The sequence below is a fragment of the Thunnus thynnus genome, chromosome 8 (assembly GCF_963924715.1).
Source record: "Thunnus thynnus chromosome 8, fThuThy2.1, whole genome shotgun sequence".
NCBI lineage: Eukaryota > Metazoa > Chordata > Actinopteri > Scombriformes > Scombridae > Thunnus > Thunnus thynnus.
In genome coordinates, this window is record NC_089524.1 from 30,427,223 (window position 1) to 30,441,123 (window position 13,901).

At 41.0% G+C, this 13,901-nt stretch overlaps 1 protein-coding gene across 1 annotated transcript in view; it reads right to left on the reverse strand.

The window, feature by feature from the left end:
• Positions 1–13,901, reverse strand: part of slc1a7b (solute carrier family 1 member 7b) — a 43,821-nt gene that overhangs the window by 3,160 nt on the left and 26,760 nt on the right. The window contains exons 4-8 of the mRNA XM_067597928.1: positions 10,039–10,081; positions 9,700–9,931; positions 8,177–8,276; positions 4,732–4,965; positions 3,471–3,665 (exon numbers count right to left, since the gene is read on the reverse strand). Of these exons, the coding sequence (XP_067454029.1) occupies positions 3,471–3,665; positions 4,732–4,965; positions 8,177–8,276; positions 9,700–9,931; positions 10,039–10,081 (804 nt within the window). The remainder of the gene's footprint in view (positions 1–3,470; positions 3,666–4,731; positions 4,966–8,176; positions 8,277–9,699; positions 9,932–10,038; positions 10,082–13,901) is intronic.

Sequence of the window (13,901 nt, forward strand, 5' to 3'; positions counted from 1 at the left end):
TATCCAAGTATCATATCTCATCCCAGACCTGCAATTCGTTTAGTTAACCGTAACCACAATGTTTCCCAAACCTTTAAGTCCCCCTCCACTGAAAAATTTGTTTTTCTTACTTTTACTTCACTTGGCTGTTTGACCTTGTTTTTTTGTGGTGTTGTATGTTATCTGCTGGGGATTCTCAATTGTGTCAAACATAATTCAGCCCTCCTTTAGTCTTGGCATTCTTACAGACTGAGCCAGTCTTTTATTGCGCTACCCTACTTCCCCTATGAGCAGCAGCAGACAGCAGGTAGGTTGTTTTGACAAATGCTTGCAGCAATTACTGATCAAAAGAATTTGAAGGAAAAGTTAAGCTTGTGCACTCTAGATTCAATTAATAAATTATCTTATTCTCCAAATTAGTTTATGGGGTTGAATCTAAAGATAAGGCTGGCATTATTGATTTGTTCACCTATGTAATTAAGAGAATAAATTAATAATGTCTCCATAGCAACTGTCCATCTACAAACTGATAAGAAGCATCTTCTTGAATGTTACAATGGTGCATAATTCTAAAGACTGTGTAGAGAGTGAACTACATGCTAGTGGACATCTGATATCTCATGCAGATCCAGAGGTTGAGGATGATGATCCTACCACTACAGCATGATGGTGAGAGATGGGGACGGGGGGGTTGGGGTCAGAGGTCCAGCAGTGGCGTGACTGGAATATTGTGGTTTATCAAGGTCATGTGGCTCTTTTCAGTGAGAGATAAGCAGATACTTTCAATCTACCGTTGCTATATGGAATTATATGGAAAACATACAGGGGACAAAACATGAAAACTTCTCCTTTTTGGAGGGTAAAATGGTGATGTGGTTGATCGTCTTAATCGGTGAAGACTTCATGACTTTGCCCCGATGATCATGGGCCGTTTTCTTAATACATAATTTTTTTTGAGATATTGAATATTAGAATTTGTAAGTTTACCAAAAAGGTTAAAAACACAAGGATATGAGTACATGTTAGCAGCAACATTCAAGTCAAACAAAATTGTATAAAAAGAAGGTCTTATTACTTAATACAGCAGACACGTTTACATTCAAATATTTCAGAAAAGAATTCCATATGTTAAATCTTCTAATAAAGATCTGATCTTTAATGCAGTAGGCATGTCACGAACAGAATATTCCCCATTAGTATTTATGCCAGCCAGACATTGCGGAAGCCTCATTGGAAATTCACTGTGGTAGTGTGCTTTTCCTCAGTCTTTAAACATCAATAAGTTTTTATTATGTGCATCCGTGATACATCTACTAGGAAGATATAGGAGAAGATACACTGGACTGAGTTCATGATTAATTCCCCTGATCTTTCAAAAAGTTCATTCACACTGTACAGGATAGCTATGAAATATTTTTTGTAATAGGGACACAAGAAACACAAGAAGCATTTGCCTCACACTTAAAGCACAACAGAGCCTGCTTTTAATTTTGAAAGATGATCAGGAGGTAAGGTCACTTTATCTTGTATTGCTTGCAAGTTGTAATGCTTTTGTCTGATTGCAGATTATTTTCTGTGCACATCTGTTTTTTGTAATCTCTACTTCTAATTCTCTCTCCCAGTAGGTCACTCCCAGGCCTTCAGCACCAGCAGAGAAGTAGTCTTTTAGGGCATTTTTTAAATTATTGTTGGTTTGCTTTGGTCTGAATCAGTGGATGAGTTGGATGTGGTTGGATCATGTTCCCACCACAAACAAACTGCTCCAGAATCTGTTTGTGACTGGACCAAGCCTTGGTGAAGTTGTTTTGGTCTGCACCCGAGTACAAATGCTGTGTTCAGATCTGCTCAAATGAATCATACCAAGGGGGATAGCGATTAAACCAGACTAAACCATGCAGGTTTGAAAATGCCCTTAGAGTGCATTATAAGGTATTGGCTGATGTCAGTATGAAATACCTGCTTCCCCAACTTTAAACATTAAAAAGAATAAATGCAAAAGATCATTTCTAGATTTGAAGAAAGTAGGCAGGATTTGAATTTATCTCTCTTTTATCATTCTTCCCACAACTGTCACTTTTTGTACACAACCAGCACAACACTATAAATGCTTTTGAGGAGATACTGTCCAAAAGTGTGCACAGTTGCCATCGTTTGTATGTTTCACCATGCTAGGCCAGCTCTATTATGATAGGCTTTTTGTCTCAAATTTTAGTGTGGTCACTGGGAGCCGCTACAAATACATTTTCTTTCAGTCAAACAAACTAGACCATTCTTTTCTAAATGTATCATTATCAGGGGGCTTTACTGCTCATGATAACATAAATACTTGACATTCCCCATACCGTTCCACCTATCACAAAAACCAGGCTATGCAAACCAAGCTTTGTATTTTGATCATGTCTGCTGTAGTGTCATAAAGGGATACTAGATACAGCAATGACTAGGCTCTCCCTGCATGTCTTTTTTCTGGTTCTGTCCCATTCCATCAAGCACAGAGCTACACTGAACTGTTCCAGGTGGGGACTGCGTTAACAAAAACGATCTGCCAAAAAATAAGAGCAAGTTGTGCATGAATGTTATCCTGGATATTTCCTCAATACACCACACTTCTACTTGAAGCCTTAACTGTATTATGTGCAACACTCAAATTACTGATAACTATACTAAGGGGACATTTTGGTCATGAAGCTTCAATGTAATGGGAAACATTCAAATTGAGAGTGACAGGCAGTGTTCATTTTTAAAGTGACATTTCCTGGATTCTGATGCACCCAAATGATGTTTTCATCTAAAGAGAGTCTGGCTACCTTACAAATGCAGACAATCATCCTGCCTCTTTTTTGAGATCATCAGTATCATCGGCCATTCTCTGCATCTTCTTGTCAAGCACCTTTATTCACTGTTGTGCCTGATCAGAAGCTGTCTTCTCCAAGAGATTCAATCCTTGGTTTCGGTCCTTCTTCTCTGAAAAGCTTTTCAGGCCCAGGCTCTGAATCTTTTTAAACAGTGCGTTCAGATGCATATTAATGATTCTCAATATGTTTTCTTTGATTTCTTGGAGGTCTTGATGAAAGGCCTGCTACTTGATGAAAGGACCTTGCTACTGATTGAGTCTCTTCAGCACCTGATTGGAGGCTGGGCATGCTTGTCAAACAGCCATCCTTGTTATAGTTATAACCATTTTTTTGAACAGCATAGTGTAAGAAAGACTCAAAAATTACTTATCAATGGTCATATAACTGTGTCCAATACATAAACACTGAAGTAAATTTGTTTTGCAACTAATCAGATCAGAAAAGCATAGAAAACAGGGAAAATTACAGCAGATACTTTAAAAACCAGAGATGTAAACATGCCATAATATATTTCTGCTATTCAGTGTGGAGGATTTATTGTGGTTGATATCATTGCTTTCAAATCCCAATGATACAGTATCTTTACTGTATTAATGAGCTTAGAAGCACAGATGGCATACTGCACAGTCCACTGACCTGATGGTGATGATCTGGCCAAAGTCCAACTCATAATTATTAACTTGTGCGATGAATATTGCTGCCACAGCCTCATAGAGAGCGGTGCCATCCATATTGATGGTGGCGCCCACAGGCAGCACAAAACGGATGATGCGGCGGTCAATGTGGTTGTTCTCTAAGAGGCACTTGAAGGTTATAGGCAATGTGGCAGAGCTGAGGAAAACAGAAAAAAGAGGGAGCACAGAACATTCAAAGGTCAGGCAAAAAATTGTTACATAACCACCTCCTAATTTCACCTGCATGCATGTGAACAAGTAGTATCTTTTATGGTTTGTTGTGGTGAAAGAAACAGCTGGAACTGCTAAGAGCACAAACAGATGCAATAAGGTTTAACAAGACATTCAGATGCAGATGCTTTCTGCTGATCAGAACCCAGGAAGCACATGCATGTATGATGATGACTGGTCACTGCAGCAGGCACTTAGTCTGACCCTGGCCTGGCCCAGACACCACTAAATCTTGTGATCACCATCACCATTATACCACAAACTGAATACACACTGCCTTCTCCAGTCTGCCCCAACAACAAGGACTGATTTCACATGGAAAAACTTGGGAATTTAATGGACCATACCAGTGTTTTGTGTATCAAATCACATAACTTTACATTGTAGAGGAGCATTTTCCTAAGCATACTGTTGTGATTTAGATTCGATTTAGGTTTGTCGCTTTCCTACCTTCCAGGCAGCCACTGGTTTTCGTACATTTCCATATGGGCTGAATATGAAACCTGTCTTAAATCTACCACAGTGAACATGATGTCTGCTAATATAACCAGGCAAAAACATGCGATAACACTGACATGGTCATTTAAATTCATGAGTGAGTTTATATAGAGGAGCTATATCCTAAACTATCAGCCACATGTGCATGCACACATGCATTACTGAGCACACACACAGACACATATGGCTAGTTGCCAGACCAATCAAATATGTGGAATGCTCCTTTACATTCCCATCTCTTCCCACACACACCAGATGTTTTCTGCTCTCCCAACGTCCCTTTGAGGCTTTTCACAGTAGTGTTCCAGTAAAAGGAAAGAGAGGGAAACAATGTGCGGTATTAGGACACAGGGATGTTTTTATTTCAAACTAGTATAGTATAGTATAGTATAGTATATAATTTTGATTCTAAAATGAGAAAATAAAAAAGTCAATTACTTTACTATACAAATGAAATTTGAATTGAATTTTACTTTTCACTTAGTTTCCTTTACCTGGAGGAGGTTGCCAGGGCGATGAGCAGGGCTTGCAGGATTCCCCGAATGTAAACAATGGGGCTCTTTTTGGTGATGAAGAAGTACATGGCAGGCAGAATGAACAAGCCATGCAGCACCAGACCAAACACCACAGTGACGGCATAGAAACCCAGTTTCTTCCCCATGGCTGACGGATCGCTCATCTCCAGGATCTTACCAGCCACCAGGAACACGATGCCAAATGGGAAGTACCTGGCAGGATGAGGAAAGCCAGAGCTTGAAGTCAGCAACAGTGGCTATGAAGCCTTATAAAAGTTATACAAAAAAGAGATTAGTTGACCTATGGACGGGTTTCCGCTATCAAGCAAGGATATAGAATCACAAAGGGGTTGAAATATGTTCAATATTCTAAGAAACCTCCCTGTGTACACAAATAGCTATTACCATGCAGTAATCTGGTCAGAGCCCTGGATTTTATTAAGGTGGTAGATTTTGCACATACACTGGTGAGGAAAGAACAAAGGTTGCAATGTTGTAATCCTAGCTTCATAAGCACAGACGGAGCCCTCTACTGGACTCTATGGGTAATACTCCACTCAAATCACACACACGCAATTGGACGTAGCTGGCCAATCAGGACACGCCTACCGATTATGTGCATCCTGAACCCTATATTAGCAGTGTCTCACTGCCACTTACCATCCAAAACCACTTCAGCGGTCGGCGTGGGAGCAGCAGGGTCCATCAGTAGAAGGCTCTGCCTGTGCTTATAGAATTTGTAACCTTCGTTCTATCTCACACAGGCTCCGCCCTCTACTAGACTCTATGGGTACAGTAGGCGGAGCCCGATGAATGTACGCCCTGCCGTGTCATATCATCAGACTGCCTCACTGAGCCCAGCCAGCCACAGGCGGTCTGCCTACTACTTTGTAAACCCAGCCGATTAGCAGAGCAGTAGGGGGCCCAACCCAGTCCAGTCAACGCGGACAAGAGCTGGTTGAAAAAAATGGCCTAACCTCACTGGGGTCATAGGTCGTATGCCAAACACCCTGCACACCCAATTTCCCAAGTCATCTTGGATCACAGGAGACTGCTGGTGTATAATTGCCCAGGGGGGGTCAGGTGAACCACAGTTGACACTCACACCACCCTTTTCACAAGTCCTGAGTCGCACCTGTGAGCACAGACCTTGAAAAGGAGCCCCTCATGTCCAAGAGAGGCGTAGAACAGGACACCGCTGTACATATGTCCTCGACACTCACCCCACCAAACAGGCCATAGACGCTGCCATGCCATGTGTGGAATGCACTCGGACCACAGTGGGGGGCCCTTACTCACCTGCCTGTAGGCTTGAGAGATGCACTCACAAAGCCAACTAGCTAGGCACTTCGGAGGTGGGGTGGAGGACAAAATGGCTCTATCTGAATAGTTCTCAACCTAAACGAGCTCCTTATGTTCTTAGGAACAAAGGAGGGGTTTGGTCTGAGAGTAGCACTACTGTGGTCACCACGAAGCAGCATACTTCTTGAACCGAGAGGGCACCCAACTCGTTCACTCTCTTGGTTGAAGTCAGCGCAAGCACAAAGCTGTCTTGATTGACAACTCCTTTATAGAGGAGCACTCCAGTGGCTCATAGGGATCACTCATACAGCCTCGAGCACCACTGGCATTTTCCACTGGGGGGTGGAGACACGCCTCACCACCCGTTGTCTCCTGACCCTTTGCAGGAAACACTTCATGAGGGGGTGGGTGAGGACAAGTCCGTCGCCAAACCCCTCGTGACAGGAGGAAATGGCTGCATATACGTAGCAGTGGCATGAGACAGCCCCTTATCCACCAGGTATTGTAGAAAGGAGAGGACCAGCGTTGGAATCCTTCCAGTTTATGGCAAAGCCTAACTGACTAAGGTGCAGCACCAGTCTGGCAGTGTGGAAAATGGCCCATTCTCTGGACCTGGCCATGACAATGAGGTCATCTAAGTGGAAGAAGACACTCATGCCACTGTTGCGCAGTGGTTGCAGCACCGTGTCCACATACTTGTTTAATGTGTGGGAAGCCAGGGAGTAGCCAAATGGTAGCCTGTTGTACTCGTAGGCTATCACCTGGAAGGCGAAACACAGGAACTTCCTGTGTTACGGCGCCGCCTCAATGTGAAAATACACCTTTCAGATTGATGGTGGTGAACCAGTCGCTTGGTTAAATCAGTTCCAGCAATCTCCTGATGGTCAGCATGCAGAACGTCTTTCTGGTGATGCATTGGTTCAGAATGCAGATCCAAAATGGGTCTGAAACCTCCCATCTTCTTGGGAACCAGGAAGTACGCGGTGTAAAACCCCTTCTGTCTGTTGTGAGTGGGAACGACAAAGACAGCCTGTTTTGATAACAGGTCCTAGATCTCTTCAGAGAGAAACTCTATTTCCCCTTGGGAGAATGGATTTATCTCCTTGATGCCCAAGTACGGAGAAATATGTGAGAACTGGAGAGAATAACCCAGTCTCAGTGTTTTGTCCATCCACTCCAATAACACACAGCTGAGATGCCATTCCTTGTAAGAGAAAGAGGACAGATGGTCAGCTGTGGGGTGGCAGCCAGGAAGCTGTGATACTCTGCTTTGGCCCTCACCACCGCCAAACCTTCCATTAATGGAAGTTTGGCCCATGGGGGCCGGCATCAAAAGGGCCAAGAGATTTGTCTGAACTTCTCACTGCAGCATAGGCGACTCCGCGGTCATGGGAGGACCAGTGCTGCGGTGACTCTGTCGAGGTGGTGTTGAAGCAGTGGAGGCTGTAGGCACTCTACCCTGCCTGCGCACTCTCCTTCTCGCCATGGCATCACACCTCATCCCCTCTCTGATTCGAAGAACAGGCAAGTGGCAAATAATGTCTCAGTTGCACCTTCTTTTCTTCGAGCCTCTTCAAGTGCTGAGTGACAAAGGAGAGGGATCCGAAGAGACTGTCCAGTACTATGGGAGCTCCCAGGAGGTCCTAACTGTCCTTCCTATGTAGGGCAGAGAATCCCAACCACATGTGATGTGAGCCTACTGTAGCAAGGGACATCACTCATCCTGCAGCAGATGCAACACCTGGAATGAGGTTGTTAATCTGACCAATGGTGGGTCTGGGACAGACACAGGTGACTTCTCACTAGTTGTACAACAAAATTTGTGCAGTGTGGGTTAGCATTATCCCTAGCTGCCATTTTTCACTGTAATTACATCTGTCATGTCAGCCAACTAGAGCTGACTGATGTCTATAAGTGCGGCATGTACCTCTAAACGGAAAAGAGTAAAAAGTTGTTGTTTTTAAATACTGAAAATGTCCATATATCATGACATTGTGGCAATCAATGTTTTTACCCCCATTTTATGTGAAAATTCCTTGATTCTTTGTTACTGAGAAGCCCTTCCATAGCTTCCAAAAGTAAAATATATATATATGTACTGTATGTTTACAGAAATCATTACCATATAACAATGGCAACGATTCTAAGGACAGCCTCATTCAGGCTCTGGCAGAAGTTCACCAAGGCGCTGCCGTTTGGCCCCATCCTTCCCAACATAATACCTGTGAAAATATAAAGCACATCTTTAAAATAAAGCATTAAAGGATTTGGCTGGTGATTTTCGTTATTTTCTTATTGTCAGAAATCTCATGTGCAGAGCCAGACCAAGAATGAACTCATCCTACAAGTATTGTGTATTGTGGCTATTTCTGAGCGATGGTCAACACTTCAGTGGAGAGAAGCACACAGGAGGCTTTGATGTCTGAGGGCTGAAGATGTTTATTGACAATACTTGATCAGGGAGAATCGTAAACAGCGAACATCCTAGTTGTTGTAACTCGGATGCTGTCTCTTTCCATTCTGTCTTCTGAAAGTCTGAGTCTTAGTCTTTAACCCAAGCAGATCAGCCTACAATATGAAAAATTAGTCTTATTGGTTCACTAGTTTCTAAACAAAGGACTGCACTTTACCCGTGACATCTTAAGTCACATTGCATTGAGCCTCAGGTCATTGTCAACACATTTTGGTTACACATCTCCACCTATCTTTGTTGTCTAGAAGGGTCCTCTCTGGCCTTGGTTTACCATGGCAATGCTGATATACTCTTTCTCAGGTTTCTGCTTTCACCAAAACATCACAGACAGCTGAAGTCTCGAGGAGAGATTAAGAATTACAGTGTGACCGCAAAGCTCAGTTTTGACCCAATTTGTAACTCAGTTTGTAACCCCTAAAGATGGAAAACAATGTGCATGTATCCAAATTCTGATCTATCATATTCCTCTGTGCCATAGACCTCCATTGTTGTCTAATTACCATTAAAAACATGTCAATAAGCCACACTGCTGCAGTGGGTGACATGTTCCTTCGTCCATGAAGACTGTGGTTACCATAATTTGTTTAGAAACGATTCCAAAAAGTAACAACAGCAATAAGATTGTAACCCTCAGGAGAGAGGTACCTTGTATGGCAGACGCCACTGCGATTCTATTTACTGTTTCGCTAGCTTGTTGTGTTATATATCACAACCTCTTGACTTTGTACTACATTATACATTTCTCAAAGAATTTCAGTACAAAGTCAAGAAGTTAGCTAGTGAAGCTCTGTAAATGGAACCACATCACTGTTTTTACTCTTTGGAACCATTTTCCAAACAAGCTACAGTAACCACTGTCTTCAGGGATGAAGAAACATGTCACCCAGTGCAACAGTGAGGCTCACTGACACATTTTTAATAGTTTTTGGACAACAACAGAGGTCTACTGCACAGAAGAATAAGGTATATCAGACTTTAGATACACACACAGTACTTGTAAGTAGAATGAGTTGATTATTGGTTTAGCTCTGCACATGAAATTTGTTGACAATAACCAAATATAGAAAGTCGCCAGCCAAATTCTCTAATTTCTTTTAATTAGCAATGATAAATTCTACATCTGAGGCCAAAAGGCACACAACAAAATGAGGTGATAAATAAGAGGTTTATACCCATGGTGGCTGAAAAGATAACAATTCCCAGGACATTCATTCCATCACTTGTTCCTTCCCGAGTGCGTATGAGCACATCAGGTGGTGGAGTCAGGTCAAGGGCGAAGTTTTGGATGTCCGTTCCATTATCATCCTGGATACCGTAGATGAGTGCTCGCCGTGTGGTGGACTCTGATTGGGCCTGACTTACTGTAGGCTTGGGTTTCACAATGTACTCGCTACTTGTTCGATACTGTTGCCAGGGAATAGAAACAGAAGCAGAAAGGACTTGCATTTAAGTTCTAAAAAAAGCTAAACCTTTGTGTTTGAAAGGGCTGTATGTGATATCAAAGGTCTCACCTGTTGAAATGTGGCCTGGACCAGGTTAGCTGGGAACATGTTGCTGCAAGGCAGAGATACACAATTATTAAAACACACTGCTGTATGGTTCAGAAAAGCAAGAAAAATATTGGATGCTGTATGCTTTTAGGGAGTAAAAAGACCTCACCCCATCAATATTAATCAGTATTAATATTGGGATACTAGGTGTTGTCTTACATATCAATATACATACACTTCTTTATTTATTTCAGATCATATTTATTTTTCAGTTTTTTTCAGACTTATTCAGAATTCTTTCAAATCACATCCTACTTTATTGCAAAACAGTGAGAACTCAGATGTTTTAAAGGTTCTTGCTTTGGTGTAAATGAAAAGGCAGTGAGTCATAGTCACCACTTCCAAAGATAACATCCCAGTATTTTGCACTGACTAACATAATGCAGACCAGGAGGTTGGAACAGGATCAATATAGCTCTCAATCTGTAATCTATTTCCAGGAGAGGTGGTGGTAGGGGACATGATTATTCATATTTTGTAAAAACAAACAAACAAACAAACAAACATAATGAAAACAAACAACAAAATGGAATTATTACATTGTGCCTTCAGGTCTCCTGCTCCATAATTTGATCCAATCCAGGGACATGTACCTCCTGTCTAAACAAACCAACTCATGCTGAAATAAACAGTTTGCTTGCTGGCCTGTTTGCATTTGGGGAAGTTGTGTAATACAGACACTGGAAATGCTTATTCCACCAGCTTGACCTCACATCAATTTCATAGTTATGGAAAATAATACTGTCTATTTCTTAGGAAGTTCTACAGTTCAAGAAAAACAAGTGGCAGGGTTCATTTGACTGAAACAAATAGCTGAAAGTTTTCATTATCAGTGAAATTTGGTTTATTTAACCATGACCAAAACCTCACTCCAAATGCCTTCAGTTGCCCTACCTAAATCTAAACTTTTATCCCACACAACTATGGGGTTGCTTTCCAAACCCTCATTTTAAAAATCATCCATTGCACTCCACCCACCAGCCACCCTTTTGTTTGGAGAGAGGGATGTGTAAAATATGATAGGCCAGATCAGGTCTGAAAATAATGGCCCAGACAGATAATTTTATCTCGGCTCCTGACTATTAAAATCACCGACAACTGCACAGCTGCTAAAAAGCTAATCGCACATGTAGGTGTGCTTAAAGGATAGGATGTAAATTTTGAAAGATGATATAACACAATTTTCCTTGTACAAATAGAAAGTTAAATTTATAAGAAATAAAACACACCCTTGCTCAAATGAATACACTCATAAGTTTTGCTGCTGCAGCCTTACATGGTCTGGTATGACCAGTTCACATATGACAGCTAATGTCAGCAAACTCTGAATATAATGCAATAAGTGCAGTGAGTCAGTTTGCTGACTTTATAACTCTTCTATGTCTCTCTGGTGCTCTGTTATACTACATCTTTGCATTTACCAGTAGCCCATAATTGTCACTTTTGGCCACAATGGCCACTGTAACAACAAGCAACAAGCATTACATAGACCCACTCTAACTGCATGAACTTATTGTACAGTACAAAACTAAAATACAACGAAATACCCTATCTCTGAAATACAACCAGACCATAAGATACTAACTCTTATCTTAATCAGATCTTAATCCATGTGTAAACCAAATGCATTAGATTTCTAAAAGTAGACAAATAAAGTAACAAAATATAACCTATTTATAAAGACTTCCAGCCCAATATACTATCTCTGACTTTTATCTGCAACACTGTGGACATAGGAACTCATTTGAAAAATAAACCCCAAACCCATGTTGCTTTGTATCATCTGATGTATCCTTATTAAACACTCTAGATAAAACTATGACTGAAAACATCAGGACAACCAAACAGCTCAGTCTCCTTGCATTCCACTGGTCTTGTACTAAGGCAACAGTGTGAGTCTTTGTTTCTCTCATGAGCTGGCAAACGCGATCATGTTCACATCTATCCAGATTCCAGTAATAAAAATCAAACATGTTTGATATAATTGTGAAGGGTGTGATCACAGTGATGCTCAGTAGGGAGATTCCAAATTTGAAATCCTTGCCTCTCACACACTACAAGGTAACACATAAGATGGCTGTCCATTCCATACTGAAATGTGCTGTTTTAAAGATGCTCTATGGCCTTGAAAACCTGTCATCTTGGCCGATTGAAATTCTAATTGTGTTTCACATGTAGTATTTATATGGGCTTACAGTTCAGCTAGCTTGACTTTAAATAGAAGCAGAGTCTTCTGGAGACTCAGAGCCAGCACTGCGCAAAGCACAACAGATGTAAATTTATCCATGAACCCAAATTAGACAGGTTTTCAATTTGCTATACCTTCACCAAAGAAAGATCACACACTTAAAGAGTATGGTCTAGACCTGCTCTATGTGAAAAGTGCCCTGAGATGACTTTTGTTGTAATTTGGTGCTATATAAATAAGAATTGATTGATTGATTGATTGATTGACCTAGTGACATTTTAACAGATTTTCAGGATGAAAGAGAGATGACATACCTGCCAAAACAACGTGAAGACACCAAAAACCTCTGTCATACACAAAACCAAAGAAAACTAATAATGATAGCATAAACAAATCACTGGGCACAATTGATTCTATAGCTGCCTGCTGCAGTTCAGGATGCCCTGTGTGTAAAATCCCACAATCCTGCACTGATAAATCCACTGCACACTACCTGCCCAACACATTTGACATTGTGGGTGTATGTGATGTGCTGTTGTGTATTAGCTTCGAGCTAACTCCGGTGCAGTGCATCTTTGATGTTTAAAACTGCACACTGTCCCAATCAATAAATCAAATCAATCAAAACAACAGCACACAGACAAGTTAGCAACTAGCTGATGAACATAGTGCTGAATCAGCACTGAAGAAAACAGGGTTAGAGGGAGAATGAAATAGCTGAAAGGTTTCATTTTCAGTGAAATTTGGTTTATTTAACCATGACCAAAACTTCACTCCAGTCCTATCAAAATACCTTCAGTTGCACAATCTAAACTTTAGCTTTTATCCCACAAAACTACAGGGTTGCTTTCCAAAATGTCATTTTAAAAATCATCAACTGCACTCCACCCACCAGCCACCCTGCTGATTGGAGAGAGGGATGTGTAAAATATTATAGGCTAGATAAGTTCTGACAATAATAATAAAAACCAGACCATTTTATCCCTGTATCCCTGTCTATTAAAGTGACCAACAACTGCACAGCTGTACAAACTAAAAACCTAATTGCCCACAAAGGCGTGATAGCTAAAAAATGAATTATGAATCACTTACAGACTCAGGATAACCCTACAAGTATAACTGAACAGCTTAAACTTGGGTGTTTATCTGCATAAACCCCCTGTAAATAACAGTAATACAGTAAAATAACTTCTTAGTCAAATACAACCAAACCATATAGTGCAAAACTGTTGTTGAAGCAGGATTAAACTAAGAATGAAAAAAAATGTAACCCTCTATGCCAACACAGACTTTTTCTTAAACTTCTGACGTACGTTTTGCTGAATAGCAGCAAAAGAGGTCTTGTGGCAATAACAAATTAATGGTAAATGCTAAAATTTAGTGTTACAGTAAAACAAGAAGAAAGGAGTCAGCGAACTGACTCATTAATGTCAGTAACACAGCAACATCTGTTTAAGGTTTGCTAACATTAGTCACCAAAACCTACTGGACAGCCTCATTTTAAAACTAATGGCAGTTTTATGTGCTGCCAATTAATATTTTCCTATGTAAATAAAAAAGACCAGGAGGAGGAGGAGGAAAAAGTAGCAGAAGAAGAAATACATGGGGAAGATCAAACAGTGCTAACAATAGCAAG